The sequence below is a fragment of the Emydura macquarii genome, unplaced genomic scaffold (genome assembly GCF_026122565.2).
Source record: "Emydura macquarii macquarii isolate MOO-44397 ecotype Brisbane River unplaced genomic scaffold, CSIRO-AGI_Emac_v2 contig_1253, whole genome shotgun sequence".
Lineage (NCBI taxonomy): Eukaryota > Metazoa > Chordata > Testudines > Chelidae > Emydura > Emydura macquarii.
In genome coordinates this window covers 59,432,464-59,452,628 of record NW_027131390.1, presented here as the reverse complement: position 1 = coordinate 59,452,628, position 20,165 = coordinate 59,432,464, and the positions used below count along the sequence as shown (strand labels likewise).

The following is a 20,165-nucleotide window of genomic DNA, read 5'->3' as shown; positions in this document are numbered from 1 at the left end:
CATTGGATAAAGTCTGAAATTAAGCAAAATGTTTAGATTTAAATCTAAAGTTTATCCCTTTCTCTGAAGTCAAATGTGTTAAATGTAGAGAAGGACATCCAAGAAAGTTTGTCCCTTCAGATTCTTACTGAGTTGAGTTAAATCCGTTGCAGGCACTACACTTCTGAGTGCACAATTTCCCTGGCTTTAGAATAGTTTCACTGTTTGTGCTGAACAGGGAACCATGAAACTGACAAGTCTTGTAAAATTAAACGAGCAACTTTAGACTGTTGGTTATTTTAAGTGGTGGTGTAATAGGTAAAATTCAGACAAGCATTGTGGTGTTCCTTAGTTTAAACAAATCAAATTCTCAAGTTTAGATATATTTTAGTAGACTGTGGCAGGAGAAGAAATCCTGTTCTATACAAAGTTAAGTAAGTCTGTGTTGCTCTAAACTTTAAACAGAAGGAAAACTTTCTCCCACTTTTCCTGGAGGAAATCATGAGGTGCAGTGTAGAAGTCTGATTCTTTAACTTCAAGCATTAAAAATATAACCCACTGAATTTAAACCACTGGTTCTCAACCTATTTACCACTGTGGGCTAGATCCCCACAATATATATACTACTTGTATGGCTCTGAGCCTGTCAAATAGGCCACAGCTATGTGCTGATTGGACTACAAGCTGAGCACTACTGGTTTAAACCAAGAAAAATCTCTTCTCTACCTCCACATACTCTAGTAACTGGTGATACAAAATTGTTGATCTTCAATCAGGGATGTACTAATTTACTTTTTATAAGATCTGCTTATCCTTATACATTTTTCTTATCTCAGGCAATTTATCCTCCTTTCATACCCTCACAACACAATTGCTTTTTCCAACACTGCTGCTAAAGGATCCAATAATCTGTTTCAATACATGAAACAGAATTAGTACTCACTGGGTAAAGGACAAGTTACTGTACATAGTTTACCAGCTGCAGTAAGTTGCAGATTAATATTTCCTAAGCACCATGTCAGTTGAGCCTGGGTATGTTTTCCACCAGAATTTTATAGCTTCAAAACTACCTGTGGTCTACAATGTCTATTGAGAAGAGTGTTTCTTAAACAAATACTCTATCCCTCCAAGCACCAATGGTCAGATTTCTAGTACAGTTTAGATGCAATCCTCGTATCATTAGGTTTGATTGTTAACTAAGGTTTGTGTACAGGTGAATAAGGTAATACATTTCATAACTTTGAACAATTTTATTATAGAGGTTGTCACATAATTGTATATTTGTCTACTTTGTACACAATTTTTTTTAATCTTGCACGCAGCTGCTTCTGAATTTTTCCTAGTAGTGGCAAGCACCAATAAATTCTGCTTAAACAGAATTTCAAGTGCCTTAATTGATTAAGTTTAAAGCAGAACCTTGGTACATGGATCTTGCACCCAGTAGCAGGAATGTACAAATGTCTTTGTTGAAAAATACAAAATAAATTATCTGTAGGCATGGACACTGACTGTAAACAGTTACATGTGTTAAATGAAATCCAGTAACTAATGGTTACAGTGATTCTTTTAAACACCAGCCTCACTTCAGTCACCATCCACCCTTTTGCACTGACTTCTGAAGTTTTTAAACTGTCAATCTCAGCCATCACAGTTCACGATGTAGGAATATACCGGGAATTAGAACATGCCACCTCCCATTCCTCCACCCATTCCTCCCATCGGAGGTTCCTTCTCCTCTTTAGGAATTTCAGTAACTACAGCTTCTGCTGTGGATAAGAGGGAAGCAACACCTGCAGCATCCATTAAGGCAGTTCTTACAACCTATGAGAATAAAAGAAAAATGTAATCCAATACTAGTTTTCTTCCACACATTAAAATAAGGTACAACTTCATCAAAATTCTTTGAAAAAAATTTACATTACCTTTGTAGGGTCAATGATTCCTTTCTCTACCATATTTACAAAGTCTCCAAGCATTGCATCATACCCAATGTCAGGTGGGCTTTGCATGATTTTTTCAACTATCAATGATCCTTCAACACCCGCATTCTTAGCAATAGTCATTGCTGGAATTTTCAATGTTCTCTTAATGATTTCTATGCCTGTAAAAGTATTTTTAGGGTTTTACATAGAGTACATTCTCCATGCATTCAACTGGCAAGTCAAATACTTCAACTTACTGACCTGCTACAAGGTTAGTATTAAAGTTACAGGAATTAAACAGGAGAGCAAACTATTTTCTGCCTCTCTACAAGTGAGGTCATTACTCGTAGTAGGCTCAAGTACCAGTTTTAATTAGCTTTTAGTTTCAAAAGAGTGATAATAGTATATGAACTTATCTAACCAAAGGTTCCACACTTAAAACATGGCAAGGAAAGCTTTGTACAACATGAGCTGCTCTGAGGTAAAGAATATTTCAAAACTACTATCAAATTAGATTCCCAAAATTAAGTTAAATGTTCTCAACCTTTAATTATAACTGCAGTTGTTATAACAGACATCCAACTCACGTTTTCCTTTAACACTTAGTTTTCTCTAGACCTGAATTCCACTGTCTCAAATAGACTGAGAAAAAGCAGGAAAACAGCTAAGTTAGACCAGAGGAAAAGTTATCAGGGATCTGAAAGATTGCTTATTAACCAGACCAAATAATCAAAAAACACTCATTGAAATGAACTGTATTCTAACCTAGAGTGCAGCTGTTTTTGAAAATAAGTAGTATTACAAGGAAAATGTTTATCTTCAAACTAAAACCCATTCAAGCAGTTTGCTTACCAATTTTTTGATCTTCATTGACTGGAGTTAACGCATCTAGTGCTGGGATGCATCGAAGCAACGCACAGCCACCTCCTAGAACTATACCTTCTTCTACAGCAGCCCGAGTAGCATTCAGTGCATCAGTAACTCTGTCTTTCTTCTCATTCACCTCAACATCACTTGTACCACCAACCTAGAGTAAAGTAAACAAGCCACATGTCAGTTGTGCCAAGTCCCCATATATTCTCAGAGGCAAGAAGGTGCTGCAGACTTCAGAAGCACTCCAGGCCAGTTAATCAGTAACAAACTAATTTTTGATCATTTACTGTATGTTGCTTTTGGGCATCCAAATGGAAAAATCACGTGTACTTCAACCATTAAGAGCCTTTTGCAATTAAGATGCTTTATATCCCTAAAGGTGTAAACTTAGTTATCACTTCATCCACCCCTGAAAAGCAAAAATATGTATTCCTGCTGTAAAAATGGATCAGAGTAAGAATCCCTTATCCAGCTGAAGTGACAGGTAATGAGACCTGCAAAAGATTTCAAGTTTGTCTTCCACCAACAGAAGTTGAGCCAATAAAATGATATTACCTTACCCAACTTGTCTCAGGAATTTAAATAAGCAAGTTATAATTACTAAAGTTAGAATTCTATCTGTAGGTAGTGGTTAACACCCCTATTCATGTAAACAGAATCTTTGGATTTTTAATGGCCACAAAGAATTAAGGCCTCCATTTTAGCCTATCTAAGAGCACCTCAGATGCCTAAGGCACTGGGCAATTTCTACTTACCAACTTAGCACCATTTCATAGAGCAGTCTGGCATTTCCCCAGCGTCCAAACTTAAGTACTGAGCCAAACTGCCTCTCGAACTAAAACAACCAACCAGGTAAGGGACAATCGCAGTACCTACTATTAATGACCTTAAAAGGAAGACCATTAACACATACTGGTGCTCCCCAGCCCCAGTAACTGTCTGCCAGTTTTGACCCTTCAAACTGGCAAATAAATCCACCTTAGTGACACCCAAGAAAAATACTGAGTGATAGCCAAAGCATAACTAGACTACTTCACTGATCCAAAGTATAAACAAAGAAAGCAGGTTATTTTTTTTTTAAACCTTTTATGCCAACAGCACTGGGCCCTGTCTGTGACCAAGTAGGCCCCACTGCTGCACCTAGGGAAGTATTAAGAGATTATATACATTTTGTAAAATTTCAATTTGTCACAGAGTCCTGGCCTATGAGGAGAGATGAACCAGCAACACCTGTGCCATAATTAGCTGTTTCCCACCCTGAAGATGATAGATTAATAAGCATCTGGGCCTTATAAGGCTGAGAGAGATCATTCTTGGGTTGGAACTACAAGGAGTAGGTGGGCTCCCAAAAAATGACCTTCAGCCTTGGTCTGCAGGTCAAGAACTCTAGGGGAACCAGTCTACTCTACACTCAATCAGGAAAGGATGGAAGGAACAGCCCAGCAGGGGCCCAGAATGGGGTAGAGTACTCTATCCTTGAGCCAGAAAAAGACTCAAAGGTAGCCCAGAAAGGGACTGGGAACAGGGTGGTGTGAAGCGAACCATCAAAGGGTGGATGGGACTTTTGTTACTTCAGAAGAGGTGAAGTTTGTGACTTGGCTGGAGAGATAAGCCACATCCTCACCACAGACCATTATGTGGCGAGCCAAGGAGCTCCACCTTGAGATAGGGAACATTGGCAGTGCCATGCTTGGCCAGTGGGGGTTGCTATGGAGCAGCTGTACCAAAAGATATAACTAGACACTAATTGCTTAAACTAGACATGGAGTTTGTTTCTCCTGGGGCTCGGAAAGTAAATCTAATGTCATTTCTAACAGGGATGTCACCCTATCTTAAGCAATCCTGACAAAAATGAGGGTAGCAGAGGTCCATTTTACTAAGTTTGACAGCAATGTGAAAAGTGATATGTCAATACCACTTCTCAGAGCAGACTTAGTTTGAGAACTGCTGTTTTAGTCTAATAAGGAAGAAATTTAAAGTTCCTCACCTTTAGTACTGCTACTCCATCAGAGAGTTTGGCCAGTCGTTCATTTAGTTTCTCCTTCTCATAGTCACTTGTAGTAACTTCTAATTGTTCAATGATTTCTTGAATACGTCTTTCAATTTGAGCCTTTTCACCCTTCCCTTTCAGGAGCATGGTATCATCTTTTGTCACAATGACCTCACCAACTTTACCGAAGTCATGAGGTTGAATATCTTCTAGATTTAAACCCAAACCCTCTTCTCCAAATACCTGAAAGACATCACATGAAAACTTGGACTCTAAGGCCTTATGTACATGGAAACATTTCCCTGCACAGCTATAGCAGAATAACTATTACTTTACTTCTGAAGCACAGTAATTCTTCTGGAATAGGTGATTCTATTCCAAAACAGACTTGCCATTTGGGGGAAGGGGAGGAAGACGACAACAGGGACTTATACTGGATAGCAATAGTGGAATAGTTATTCTGCTACAGCTATACCAGGAAGTTTCCTCTGTGTAGACAAGGCCTCATTTTGTTACAAACAAGCATTCATAGTGACAAATTTGGCCATTATTTAAAAAAGGAAAAAAAATTATACACCATTAGCTAAATGGCCGGCTAAAAGGAATATGCTGCACATTTATCTCCAGCATGTCAGATGTGACAGTTGTCTTATACGGACATCCTCAGGCCATGTTGAAGAGTTTTCCTACGTTACTTATGCCTACAATTATTATAACTGTATTTAGGAGATTTTACATTTTGTCTATTCTATTTTCTTCTGCACTGCAGTGAAGTCTATAATTTTCATGAATTAGTTTGGGTCTAGTGTAATGCTGCTGCGTTATTTTTAGACTTGTATACAAATAAGATGCCTTTTTAGTACTATAGTTGCCTCGCCATACAGTTAAAAAAAATTAAACTGCCAACAGAACATTCCACGCTCCTCCAGATCAAACTCTAGAAGATTTAAATCTACACTGAACAGTGAGAAGTCATGACAAACATGTTCATTAATATTAATTTGGTAATGCTTTTGCTCAGACATGTCAGTTTTCTAATAAGAACTTCATTAACTCAGACAAGTTTCTTGTGCACCACTTAACTATTAACCTGAAGACTACTGGGGAGATCTGTATGTGAGTGTTAAAAAGCAAATCAGTGAAAAAAATACTTAATGATCACAAGCAGATAAAGTTGCACTGCACCTCTCAAACTTTCTCATATATGAACATTAACATTTTAATTGAGAACTGTAGACATTTCAAGATGCCAAACTGACAGCCCCAGATATTAAAACTTTTTACAGTAGTTCCAGAACGGGCAAAAAACCACCCATAGTGCAGGTTCTCTCTCAGCTCCCTGTCATGTGAAAAGTCTCTTGTTAAGGAGACATGACCTAGGGACAAGAACAGTTCCATGCCCATCCAATACTCAGCAGAGACTATTAATAAGTGCTGCAGATGTGAAGCAGACACCTTAATAACCAGATAGAACAACTGGCCACTTAGCATGCTATACAATGGCATGAGAGTCCAGCCTGGACAGAATATGAACCAGTGACCTGAAAAGGGCTGTACCCAAATACTTATCCTCTTGAGCATTTTGGAAGAAATTAAAATCAAATGGGTGCTTGGCCACACAGTTAACAAGTTTGTACATATTTACATACACATGAATATATTTACTTACAGCACCACCAGTAGCAACTGCCATGTCCTTAAGCTGATTCTTTCTATTGTCACCAAAACCTGGTGCTTTTACAGCAACAACCTGAAGGCCAACTTTTAATCTAAAAAGAAAAAGTTCAGTGAGAACACTTATTCTGACAAAGTGTTCAATTGTTTACATCTCCCTATGTTTTCTCAGCTACTGCAACAAAAGCAAGTTCTGAATGAAGATATTTTTAGTGTAAGTTTGAGACAAGCGAAACAAAAATGCCATTTGAATGGATCTCACAATCCCACCAGCTGGCTTTTTCTACTAAACCAATTAGCAATTAAACCATCAAATCACTGGGCTTCAGAGTTATCACTCAAATGAGATAAATGGGGCTATTCAAAACTTGGTGACTGTCTGCACTGGGGAGAAAATAACCTCAATAAGAAGCAATGCAAAGTTGTCTAGTTCAGACGTGCTTTTCATCCTACTGCTCTACGTGCTGTAGTGAATAAACAGTGCAGGGCCATCTGCTGTTTTTAAAGACAAAGTGAACTGAAGTTTTCTGACTCTGAAGTAGACTGACAAGGGTGTTTATGGAGTTACAGGTTTCAAGCCTCACCTGTTCAAGACTAGAGTACTGAGGGCTTCACCATCAACATCTTCAGCAATAATGACCAAAGGCTTACGGTGAGCATTGGCAATTTCAAGAGCTGGAACTATGGATTGAACACTGGAAATTTTCTTCTCACTGATTAAGACATAAGCATCCTGGAATTCACATTTTTGTCCTGCAGAGGCAATAAGCATTGTTTGAACTATCTACATGCTCTATTTTAGCAGGTATATATGAAGGTACCCTTTACAATCCCATAATCTGATCAAATCTGGCCACTACACTCTCCATTTACATTTGCATTAGAATGATAGCAAGAAGTTTAGCCAAATAAATACAGAAAAAACTAGCATCAGGTAATATTTCTACTCCTGCAACCTGACACCAATTAATGATTTTGTAGCATTTTTATTTTCACTCACATGAAAAATCCTACATAAACATAAGTAGTTGAAAACTACTGCACATGATCAAGTCACTTAAGAACTATAGCATTTTGACTTAAAGCTGTGCCACAAATGTGCCAAGTCCTCAATTTGTATTTGTGACTTAAACATGAACAAAATATAAACCAAAAGTGCTATTTGTATAACAAACTTTTGTACAAGCATGCATGTATATTCTGGGGCAAAGGAACAACATCCTGCCTTTTTACTTCAATTTGTGAAGTGAAGATGATTTTATCTTTCCCCAACACTTATTTTGGAAAGAATGCTCTAGTTTTACAAGGGAGTGCAAGAACTAGCCATATAAAGTCTTATGTTTCTCAAAGATCAAATGATACTTCTATTCATGTAAACAGAAGTCTTAAATTTTATTAGCAGGTGGATTAACATGCTGAAGAGACCAAAGTGGCATTATTTTCTTGTAAGCAAGATTATTTTTTGCCTTTTTTTTTTTTTAAACTGCCAGTTCTGCAAACTCAACTTGGAATTAAAAAGTTAAAATGTGTTTTCTGGCTCACATACCTTAAGTAGTAAAATATTCTGCAATTAGAATTTTGTTGGTATGCAAGACAGGACAGATTTTGGCTTACACTTCCCTATCAATTACAGAGTCAATACAGCCAAAAAAAGGTTAAAAAAAAAAAAAAAACTCGTTTTAGTCTAAAAAGTAAGCAGATAACTGAATATAAATAGGGAAATATCTTTGGATTAAGAAAAAAGTTATGGATAAATGGTGCACTCTACCCAAAAATCACTTTACCTGAATTGGAATCTCGCTAGGAAGAATACTTTTTGTTCATACAGGTTATAGCATAAGGCACTTTGATGGCAACTTTTGCTAACTCACCTTTGGCTGTATTAATGAAGTATGGAGAGATGTAGCCTCGGTCAAACTTCATACCTTCAATGATTTCCAATTCATCATTCAGGGTTTTTCCATCCTGTTTAGGTAGTAAATTTATCATCACATTTAAACTATAGATTAAATGTAAATAAAGCACTTCTATGCACATATTTCTAACATGCCAGTCACCCTGGAATTCAAGTTTCTGTGCTATCTTCAGAATGGTTGTATTCTTTAGGTCTTCTCCCCTTTAAGGAGAAAAGAGGACAGTAAGGGAGAGAAAGAGGGCTCAATCTAAAAAAGATACTGTCTCTATTGGGGGAAGTGTCTGTGTACACAAATCATGTTCTATTGGAGCAATGTGTTAAAACACATCCTTACCTCCTGTGGCAGAAACAACATTTCACAAGAATTAGATCAAGAACACCAAGGAAGTTCACCTCTACTTTTATAGCTAAATTAATCCCGTATTAATCTTTTAACAGAAATTATATTGGCCAGTTGGCTGTTTGTTGTACCAGATTACTTCAGCAGTGAAAGGAAAAGGCAGCTTATAAAAATAAATAAAATAACTAGTGATTATTATTGGCCCGTATGGCTTTACCTCAATTTACTGCAGTGAAGAAACTACCACAATCTTCCAATAACAGGATTATCTCTAAGAGATTTTAAAAATATTATGCACCATAGAAATATTGGTATGCCTTCTATAACCAGGGTATTGAGAGCCATTCAGCATGTCTGTCATTAAAAAAAGTCACATTGGTTTAAACATATGTATATGCTCTGCAGTCAAACACTGATTCCGAGTTTCCATTCACTACAATGCCCCTGCATTTACTATGCTGATGTTACAACCTCCACATAATACTGGTGTGTGTGTCATCTTGACTATAAAGACCAAGAAGCAGCCATCCTTAAAAAAAACCAAAACACTCAACTACTGGCTACAAGCCAAAACTAAGATTATTAAACCGTTGGGCTCACTTCATACTCCTAATCCAACTCCAATTTACTGGGGGTTCTGTAGTGAGTGCAGAGTATATGCAACAATGCCACACAAAGCAAGAACCAACAACATATAGTAGGTCTGGATTTCAGATTAAAGAGGAAGGAGTTTAGTTACAAGTACAGCGAGTTCACTTCTTACTCTGGTTATCTGTGCTTTCAGCAAATGTTTCTTTAGCTTGGCAAGTTTCTCTTCAAGAATATTTCAGGTAACCTTCAAAGAGCATGAGAGTTACTCTTACCTTAACTGTGATAACACCCTTCCGTCCAACCTTTTTCATTGCATCAGAGATTATGTTGCCAATTTCCTGGTCCCCATTTGCTGAGATTGTGGCAACCTGCAACAAAACGTTAATGGGAAAAATAACTAACACTTGGATTAATCAACTGTTTACAGAAATTAAGTTTAGGGACTGTTTTTTAACGGAGGAATAAAAACTAAAGAGTTACAAGTCGGAGAATAAGAGAATGCATCACATGACAATTTCAGCATTAACACTGCCACATGATTAGGCTTGTAACATTAGATATGTGAAAAGTTACAGGTTTTTCAGGGAAAGTCTCTTCCATTTTTCATTATAACAAATTAATTTTAGATCCCACACCAAATCTTTATCTCAAGTAAAACTTCTGACAAGTCTAGAAATCTAATAAAAACATGAATATTTTCCCCAAAGATAGCCAGTGAACAATTATAAATGAGTTTAATGAATAGCTTTCCTCAATATAAAAAGTACTGGTCTGCGAATCAAGATAGTGACAGTGACTTTTGGCATTTTGTTACATGAAGACAGAACCTACTTGGGAAGCAAATGAGTCAGCTGAAGTTCAATGCTGGTTTAAACAAATACTGGTTATCACAGGATGGACTGGACCCTTTAATAAAACCAATGATCCAGCCCTCCTGTGCCTCATTAACAGCCTCTGGATGGGGGGACCTGATAGCAGGCAGCTAGTCTCTGTAGCAGGTCAGAAGAAAACAGAAAGCAGGTAGAGGAAGCCATGCAGAGCACCAGAGGCTCCTGCAGACTATACAGACCTAAAGATAAATGTTGCATTTTCAATTTCAGTTGCACTAAGACAGTCTGATCAACAAAATAGCAAGTTAATACATATACCTAAGATTGCTCTGGGGGAAATTCGGTATCACTGCACGTGTGCAGAATTCACATCCCCCAGATTTCTTTGCTTCCCTGCAGAAAAGTGACTGACAGGGAAGCAAAAAGAGCAGTCATGCGCCCCTTCCCAACAGTGTGGGTGCATAATTTCAGGTGCCAGGACAAGCGGGCAGAGAGGTAAATCGCTGTGGGGAGTATGTCTGTGTGTTGGGGATCCCTGGCCAGAGGCTCCTACTCTGCACCAGGCTCCCCCCACAGACTTCCCCCGGCACCTGGAACCCTCCAACGAGCCTGTGCATCCAGATCCCCCCCATGTACCCAGACTGCCCCACACAGAATTCTCTCACCACACACCAAGCTCCTCTCTACTTAGATCATGCCAGGCTGAGCCTACCTGCCCCACACCCGGATTGGGGGCCAGGGCTAGGCATGCGAGACCCTGTCCCTCTGGCATGCTATCATGGTGCACCCAGCGCAGAGCGGCAGGGCCCTGGAGTGTTTCTGGGACAGGCCCAACTCATGCACTGTGTCAGGATCAGTTGCGGCCTCCCCACCAAGTTCCAGGGGAGCCGCAGGCTGATCTCCGTGCAGCCAGTGCCATGCTGTACTCACTGCCACGCTGGAGCCTCCACATTTATTTACTGACAAATAAAGTATGCAGAATTTCAAAATATTGTGTGCAGAATTTTAATTTTTTGGCACAGAATTCCCTCAGGAGTACAAAATGTAGCTTAGCTGTTTCCATTAAAATTATTTTTAGTCTTTATAGCATATCTTCACTTGTTGGATGAAATATTTTTATTTATGACAGTTACAGAAAACTAGTAAACCAAGAAAGAATGAAGCCTCACCTGAGCAATTTCTTCTGGAGTTGTAACAGGCTTGGACAGTCTCTTTAATTCAGCAATGACAGCATCTACTGCTAGCATCACACCTTGATAGAAGAATATAATAGTTACAGTTACTCATGAGTTCTATTTACATGGTGCCACACAAAACAGTCAAGGTCCCATGACAAGCTTCAAAATTTCTCAATGAACCCATAAAATCCATGTATTATTTCAATATAAGTCAAAAAATGCAAGAGCAGCAACACATCCTTTTTTCTACTTTTTTGCTATTTGTGTACAAATTAGAGTATTTCTTTTTGCTGAGTGTAGGCCATGCACTTTCAAGCATACTGGATAGTCTGTCCCAAGCTTACAAACACAACACACACTAACAGCCCCAGGAAATACACTATTTTTAAAAGACTCACCAATATTAAATTACAAGTGCATACAGAATATTCAGTGAAGGCAGGAAGAAAAAGCAGTGATAGCTATGATACTAGTAGAGTAAAGAAGTTACACAGTTTAAAAGAAATACTCTGGGCACATAACACTAAGCACTGTATAAATATTTCCTGATTTATAACTTTCATAAGATAAGCCTATCAGAAGTCAGGCTTTACTGAGCTCTGCTGTGATTAATATGACAAGTCAATGTGATCCAATGATGAAAAAGAGAGCGCTCTATACCACAGGCTATATAAAATTTGTGTATCTAAAGTAAGGCCTGACAATGTTAACCTTTCCACTTGCCAACAAAGTTAGACTGGTCTCTATGTACTGCCCCCTTGCCAAATGTGTCATGTGACTTTTCTAAGTGGAGGCAGATTATCTCAAAAGCCAGTCAAATTTGCAGTGAATGGAGCAGAGAGAAGAAATCAAAGAGACAAATGTTAGAGAAAACATTTAAGTGCACTAGCGACAAAGAGGTTGTTAAATTCTTACCTCTCCTGATTTCCACAGGATTAGCTCCTTTGCTGATTTTCTCAAAGCCTTCCCTGGCAATGGAACGTGCCAATACTGTTGCAGTAGTAGTTCCATCCCCTGCTTCTTCATTAGTGTTGTTGGCAACATCTTGAACTAACTTGGCTCCAATGTTTTTGTATTTGTCTTTCAAGTCAATTGCCTTGGCTACTGTCACACCATCTTTTGTTACCTTGGGACTTCCCCAGCTTTGTTCAATAATCACTGTTCTACCCTAAAATCGTCCAACATACATAAAAGATATATTAACTGAAATTATATAAAGCAGCACAGATAACAGGTATTACTACAGAATTATCATTTGGCACACGTCTACCCAAGATACGTCTACATTGTAATATAACACTTCCTGATGGCCCATGGCAGGTGACTCAGGTTTGCGGATCCCTAGCTCAGGAGTTATAAAATCACAGTGTAGATGGCCGGGCTCTGACTGGAGTCCGGGCTCTGGAACTCCACAAGCAGCGTAGTGGATCCCAGAACTGGGCTCCAACCCAAGCCCAGACATCTACACTGCAATTTTATAGGCCTGCTGTCCAAGCCAGGGGCCAGTCATAGGTGTTTTACTGCACTGTAGACATACCCTTAAGACAGCCACTCTCCACCAAGACATACAGATTTTTAATACAGCCAACTCAAAATATAATCTTATTTTTATGAAGAAGAAAGTCTGTGCTCCTATCTTCTAATGTCATAGTGTGAGATTTATAAAGGTTCTTCTATTTGGGGCCAGAAAACTGTGAAAGCATATGATACCATTTTAAAATGAGGACATCCAACTTTCACAAACAAGTTATGAATAAAATAGAACAGAATGTAGTTCAATTCCTTCTCATCCCTGTAAAGCCAACAGCAGCAAAAAGGTAGCAAACATGTTCATCAGCAAATAAAACTGAATACACATGGGCAAGTCTAACAAGGAGGATGAGTGTGCCAACATCTATATTTAAAGAGCTGATTGACTATAAAAGATTGACTATAAAAGGACTGTACTGAAACCCTTTGCTCATCCACAGGACAGCTGTATTACAAAAATGACCATACTGAGGCCAGGTCAATACTATAAACATGTATCAGTAGAACTATATTGCTCATGGGTGTGAAAAATCCATACCCCTGAGCGACATAGTTATACCAACCTAACCCCCAGTGTAGACAACGCTGTGTCAACAGAAGGGCAGAGGTTGATTAACTATTCCAACAGTAGAAGTTCTCTCTTTGGCATAGTAGCATCTTCACTTAAGTGCTACAGTAGCACTGCTGCACTTAAGTGTAGACCTGACCTCAGTTTTTCATCACTTATTCTTAACCCTCACCTTGTCAAACTAGCTGTTCACCTACCTATGTCCACCACACCTTTGCCCTTCAAAAAAGCTGAGAAGATGCCAACTGCGATTGTCACAGGGTGACTAAACCCTTTAATAGAGTCCAGGGGTCACTGTACGTGACTGATTAGTTGCCTCCCAAATGGGGTCAAGAGAAGGCACCTGAGCCATATAAAGGAGAAAGTCAGGAAAGGGGCAGGTGACAGTTGTCTAAGGAGGAAAGGACAGATGAAGGGAGAAGTAGCATCAGCAAAGCAGAGCCGGTACAGAGAGCCATTTGGGAAGAACAAAAGGTAAAGAACATTACTGATGAGGACTGGCCAATGCTAGTGAAACCTTGCTGAATTACTAGAAAGTTTGTACAGAGGCCCCTAGAAACAAAGGGAAGAACCAGCCTGGTTAGGGGAGGCCAAGCCTGAAACAAGTGGATTGATGTAGGAGAGTGGCACCCAGGAGCAGGGGTAGGACTCTGTCAAGGAGGCCCAGGTGAGTGGAACACTGCTAGGAATTCTCATATATGAGACCTGACTTGGGGCTACTAGAGAATAGTCATGGGAAGGAAGGAAGCAAATCTGGGAGCTCTCAGGTGGACGATCTGAAGAGTGGAGCTCTGGAACACAGGCAGAAAGAATATGGGAACAGACATAAGAATGACCAATGGTCCATCTAGCCCCATATCCTATGCTAGGTGCTTCAAAGGTAATGAACAGAACAAGTAATCGTCAAGTGATCCAAAACTGGAGATGACACACCAAAAGGATATGGAAAAAAGCTGAGAACCTTTTGTACTTGAGGATTTTGGAGAGAATGGTTTTATCATGAGGATTCTGAAGACTACTGAACATGTACAAAAGTAAACTATGCCTACAGACAGGCCTTTGAATTGGACATTGAGATTGTGTTCCTTTTATGGCTGGACCAAGGGGAAACAGACAGGCACAAATATCATGGTACAGTTGTTGCTTGGGGGAGTGGGAAGGAGCCTTATACCAGTGATGATGAAATAAATCAACAGACTGCTAACTTGTTTCTCATAGGGTAGGCAGCCATTAACAGAGGAAAAATAACTGCTTTGAGCCATGCAGTCTCACATGCTGTAGGTTGAGTTTATTTGAATAATTTATATAATGGCTTTTAAAAGTAGAGCCTCCTCCCCATTTTAAAGTTCCTCTCAAACTAACAGACATCTAATTTGTGATTTTTCTTTTAAAAAAAAACGTTCAGGAATGTTCAGTGATGGAACACATTTACCTCCAGAGATAAACTTTATTACATGCAAATATTCTATAGTAGCATATATAGCCTCAATCCTGCAAAGATCTAATGTGTATAATTTTATTCATGGGAGTAGTCCAACTGTATTCAATTGGATTACTCACTGGGATAATCACTTGAAAAATTGGACCCTAAAGGTGAATTCACCTATCATCCACTGTTGTTATTCCCTTGGGACTTGCTTGCTCTTTCTTATTCACCAGGTCAAATCTAGATGAAACCCATATTGCCAGGTAAAGTCTGGAATTTATACTCCCTAAAGGCATGCATGATGTCCATGGCCTTGCTTTAAACTTAAGCCATTTCCAAACTATGTCTTGCTCCCACATCACAGGATCCAGCAGAACATAACAACTAGTACTCTGAAAGCCTAAGCTTGTTGCAGGCAGTTTAGCTGCCTGTATTATATTCTTCACTCTATGTTTACTTACACTACGTTACTCACATTGTGTAATGGGAATTCTTAGCTGTTTCCTATCACCCAAAAGGGTTTATTACTTTAAACAGAACTGGGTTCTACCTGAAGAGCACACTTCTAACTATCAGATCCCATTAACGCTAACCATGGTAAATATATCCTGCTACAAGTCATCTTTCATCCACTGAATGTGACAATTGTTCAGCCAACACTTAAGTGGCTGCAGGTGATTGGAAAGACAGATTTAGCAGTAAAGAAGAGATTCAGTTCTCGCTAACAAGGGTCTGATACACTATCCATTTACCATTTGTTATATAAACTGTCACTGAATGATTAACAACTTAATTTATGCATTGTACCAACTGTAATTTTGAAATGATCCATTTAATTAACTTCGTAATCCCCAATTGGTTTATAAAACAGGGTTGTACTGTACAAATATTCAAATTACACAAAAAAAAGCTTTTAATATACCTTTGGTCCCATGGTGACAGCTACAGCATCTGCTAGAAGATCTACTCCCTGCAACATAAGAGCTCTAGCATCTGCTCCAAATTTAACATCTTTTGCATAGGCCCGCGTTAGGTGTGGGGCCAGTGCTCTGGACACTGGCCTCATCTGACGTAGCACTGTTGGTAAACGGAGCATTTCTGAAGCAAAAAGAGTTAGATACCACATGTTAATTTTAATGTGTCACAGCCCTTTCAACAACCATATCCCTGTGTTTTGTTCTCAAAATTCTCCAAAGATTTAAGAAGTTACTAGCAGTTCTTGAGTTTTAAATGAAATATGTGACTGATCAAATATTTTAGTGTCCTAATTTTTCTAGCAGTTGGATTCAAGAGCAAGAGTCCAGGACTCTGGACTCCTAGATTTTAATCCAAACTCAGCCACTGACTCATTACGTGATTCTAAGCAAGTCACAATTTCTTCATCTCAATTTCTTCTTCTGTAAAATGGGAATCAAGTTTATCAAGATCATAGGAGCATTATGACGTTCATTTCATTTTGCAAATGAAGAGATGACAAATGTTATGAGAATATTGGAGCAGGAAAACCGGTGTATTTCACTGAGCCTATTAAAGACAAATTAGAGGGAAAAGTTCGTCAGAGGTCAGAAGCTTTATCAGCATAAACAACCCAAAAAGTTGCAATCTCAAAAACAGAATGTGCCAGTGAAAAATAAACTATTCAAGAATGAAATCATCTCATGTGATGAACTAACGAAAAATTGCATGAGTATCAAAAGGCTCAGAGAGTCTGAAGGAGCCAGGCCTACCCCCCTCCACGTGGTTCTCTCCATCAGGACACAAGAAGGTCAAGAGACACTCCCCCTGCTGCTGGATGAACCAACCTGCACAGGCAGGGGAGCCACCCCACGGAGGCCCCTTCTCCGAGTGAATAATTATCCCAGTGCCCGTAACTGCTGCAGCAGCCCAGCGAAGAAAGGCATGAGACCATCCTGCTAACAACAGGGTGATGCTGCCACTCCCCACCGAGGTAGCCACAGTCAAAGGCGCCTAATGCTGCCAGGCAGCAGCGTGGGACACACACTATGCAGAAAGCCGGGCGCACATCCCGGCCGTCTCTCGCCCACACTCCGGGCAGAAGCCGGAGAGAAACGTGTCTGTCTGTATGTCTGTCGCACGTGGCACCGCCAGTAGGAGGGTGGCGGGATCTAGCATACACAAGAGGCAAGAGTCTCCTTTTTCCCCTCCCCCCAAAGGGCGGGAGGCCAGGAGGGGGAGCGGGAGCTCGGTCTCCTCTCGCGCTCCAGCCCCGGTATCGCCGGGCACATGCGGGAAGGGGCGCGCACGCTCCATGGCGGCGGGCCAGGCTCGGGGAGAGCGCGAGGAGCCGTCCCGTCGCCTCTGCGCCGATGGCAGCCCAGCGCCGGAGAGGGTGCCCGGGACACACATGGCGGGCGGGCGGGCGCGCGCAGAGGCCCCGGCGGACCCCAGGGCAGCAGGGGAAGAGGAGCCCGCAGCGGGCCCCGCCGTAGGGCAGGCGCGAGGCGCCCTGGCGCGCGCCGGGCCGCTCACCTGTGTAAGGCGGCCAAGGCAGCAGGCGGCTCCGCGGTCCGGGCTGGGAGGGAGCTGGGCGAGCAGCGCAGCGCTAATGGGATGGGAGCCCGGGGAACACACACTACTACAGACTCTGCCCCTCCCCCGCGCGGGCAGCCACCCATGTGGGGGCCTATGCGAGCAGGCCCCGCAACCAGCATAACAGCGCCTACGCTGGTCCCTGGTGGAGGAGGGGCGCGGCTTTCCGCCAATCGTTCAAACCTCCAGCCGGGTAGTGGGTGGGGCCTGCGGGACTATGCGACCTACGCGTGCGCGCTGGCTACCCGTGTCTAAAGCAAACAGGTTTCGGGGCCTCCTGATTCCAGAACCTTCTGGAACGCTCATGCTCGTCTGAGATCAAAGGTGGTATTGCGTCACTTCCGGATGTTAGTCCGCTATGGGGACTAAAGAGGAACAATTGAGGTTGGTTTTCGGTTCTGCTGCAGAGAGAAACCGATTCGAACGTGTAAAACTGCCGCGAGAGTAAAAAAATAAATGTGGAAATAACATTGGTCTTCTAGGGGCAACGGAAATGGCCCCGCCTCCCGGCTAGTGGCTTGGTGGCGCATGCGCAGTCAAAGTGACCCCCCACACACACGTGTATTAGCTGCGTGGTGTGTGGGGCGCTGCCGCTTAGTCGCAATTTCGCAGAGCGAGAGCCAGAGACACACGCGCGGTGCGCCATGGTGAGTGTCTGCTGCGTGCTCCGTGCTGCCCGGGACCGTCCCCCGGTTCCCGCTTTGGGCCCTTCGGCCGGTGTGTTCCCTGCTCTGGGCCCCCGCCTTTGCCACCCGGAGTTGCTGGGGGCCTCTGTGGGGGCAGGGTCCGGGTCTCCCCCATTGTCTACGGCCTCCCTGCAGCCGCTGGAGACAGGCCCCATCGGGTCTTTTCCCTCGGGTCTCCCCCTGCAGCTGGCGGGGCTCGGCTTGTGTGGGTGTGGGCCAGGATCGGGTCGGACGCATGGTCCTCGCGGCGGCCGGGCTGCGCTTGCTTCTGTAGAAGGCTCTGCCGCTAGCCTGTAGCCACCGCCGGCCGGCGAGCTGGGCGCGCGAGGCGTGGGGGTGCGTTAGAGGAAGAGCACATGGCCCAGCTCCGGGCAAGGAAAGGGCCGGCTGCATTTCGTGAAGTGGAGCTAGACAGCCACCGCACTCTCCAGCCTGTTCCTCAGCAGGCTCCTGGCTGGGAGTCAGCCCTTCCCTTAAGGCAGCGATCGCATATAAACAGCAGCTGAGCAGGAGCTAAGGTTGTAGGAAAAGCCTTGTTTTTGTGTGCGGGTGGACATGGAAATGGGTTCAACTTCTGGCTACCGTAGGTAGCTGTGACATGAAAGTGTTCACATTTAGCAGGCAGGCAGCGTGCACCGATAATGGAATTTGCTGTCAGGAGCCTCTGAGGTGAACATGTATTTCAAGTTGACATGTAATTTATCCAGTAACAATCTTTTTAAGTTAATCTTATTAATTAAACTAATTTTTCTCTTTTTGGCATATCCATGAAAGTGACCTTGTATGGTCACAAGGTCATATGGATACTGTAGAAACTGATACACCAATAGACACATGGAGAATAAGGATGTTATTTTCTTCAGATATGTTTGTTTTTATTGCTTTTCAGAAACTATATGTTTAAAACAACTTAAATAAAAAGCAAGACTTAATATGGTGAGAGTGAGCTCATGCTCTTAGTTAAGCATCTGTAATGTGTCTTTAGACTGCCAAATCCAAGTTAGTTTCTGCATCAAAGAGCTAACAGACTAAAAGATAAGTTTTTTTTGTTCTTCAGCACTTGCATCATTTATTAATGGACACTTTTACAAACTTCCATCATCCTGCTCAGAGTTTGAGGAAAATTCCTTACTACTTATTTCTGTGTGTAGTCTGTGTGTAGATTCTTCCCTCACCTGTCTTTCCTATCCGAGAAGACACCAATTTAAAGAAACGAGTTGGTATAAAAGCCCCTAAATGCTTAAATCTAAGCAATGATTTAAACTAGGTGTTTTCAGCATTTTGGTAGCATTGCCCATGTCTTAGTAGAAATGGAAGATGATCCACAATTAGTAAACTCGTTTGTGAATATACTTATTGTCTCCGTTGGCAATCATATCAGCTCCCTGCTTCCAAATGACTGCTTCTGTTAGTAGCACTGGTCTGTGAAGACAGTTGATCCTATTTCTTCTCCTTTTCTTATGGAACAGCAGCCCCTAATAGAGGGACCTTGCCTGGTTCTTCCTGTTTGTTTCCAGCTGCTTCTATAAGTGTCTAGGCTGTGTATGCTAGACATCTGTAGAAGCAACTGGAAAGGAGCAGGGAGCCAGCACTATGTGACTTGGCAGTCCGCCAAGGACCACAACCTGATTACTTTTTAACCAAAACATGTTACTGCTCCCCCTGTGCCTCCCCTTGTGTTGCCTGATTACTGAAATTGCAGGGATTGCAGACTTGTATGTGGCTTTTGCTCTGTGATCTCAAATACTGCTGTTACCTGGTGACTTAGTAAGTTAAGGCTGACATTGATAGCCCTAAGTTGGTAACATTTTTGCCATTACCTACTGCTAACTTCAGTTTAAAATAATTGCATTGCTGGTGTTGGTTTCTTTTCTCAGTCCTGAGCTATACCCACTCCACCTCATGCTTTCTATTCCTCTTCCAAGCAGCAAAGAGGCAATGTTTGAAATATACTTAAATGTGTCTTATGCTAAGATTTATAATTTTTTTGTAAGGCTTAACACTTTTGTTTAAAAAAAATATCAATAGGCAGTATCTGCAAAACTTTTTGCAGATAATTTTATCCCTTCAAACATTTTTTGTACTTTTTATCTCAAACTTCAAAAGCAGACAA

The 20,165-nt window shown here is 41.4% G+C and overlaps 2 protein-coding genes across 3 annotated transcripts in view; one reads left to right on the top strand and one right to left on the bottom strand.

The window, feature by feature from the left end:
* Nucleotides 1–1,497: 1,497 nt before the first annotated feature.
* HSPD1 (heat shock protein family D (Hsp60) member 1) lies at nt 1,498–17,454 on the bottom strand. The gene is made up of 12 exons (XM_067548968.1): nt 17,307–17,454; nt 15,739–15,914; nt 12,208–12,460; nt 11,284–11,366; nt 9,557–9,652; nt 8,310–8,403; nt 7,023–7,191; nt 6,434–6,533; nt 4,762–5,007; nt 2,754–2,928; nt 1,902–2,080; nt 1,498–1,800 (listed from the first exon to the last, which is right to left on the bottom strand). Exons 2-12 carry the CDS (start codon nt 15,910–15,912, stop codon nt 1,657–1,659), a joined length of 1,713 nt encoding a protein of 570 aa, XP_067405069.1. The 5' UTR covers nt 15,913–15,914; nt 17,307–17,454; the 3' UTR covers nt 1,498–1,656.
* Nucleotides 17,455–17,782: 328 nt separating this feature from the next.
* The window catches only part of LOC137153517 (MOB-like protein phocein), a 29,445-nt gene continuing 27,062 nt past the window's right edge, over nt 17,783–20,165 (top strand). The window contains exon 1 of one of the 2 annotated variants that reach the window (XM_067548967.1): nt 17,783–18,013. In XM_067548967.1, the coding sequence (XP_067405068.1) occupies nt 18,011–18,013 (3 nt within the window). In that variant the 5' untranslated portion in view covers nt 17,783–18,010. The remainder of the gene's footprint in view (nt 18,014–20,165) is intronic. The other variant, XM_067548966.1, reaches the window with a different exon arrangement.

What these genes read in the sequence shown, in the direction of transcription:
- HSPD1 (XM_067548968.1), bottom strand. Translation starts at nt 15,912, where the DNA reads ATGCTCCGTTTACCAACAGTGCTACGTCAGATGAGGCCAGTGTCCAGA. An exon ending in AGGGTGTTATCACAGTTAAG is followed by an intron (nt 8,404 to 9,556) that starts GTAAGAGTAACT and finishes CTACCTAAACAG; the next exon opens with GATGGAAAAACCCTGAATGA. An exon ending in GAATCATTGACCCTACAAAG is followed by an intron (nt 1,801 to 1,901) that starts GTAATGTAAATT and finishes TTATTCTCATAG; the next exon opens with GTTGTAAGAACTGCCTTAAT.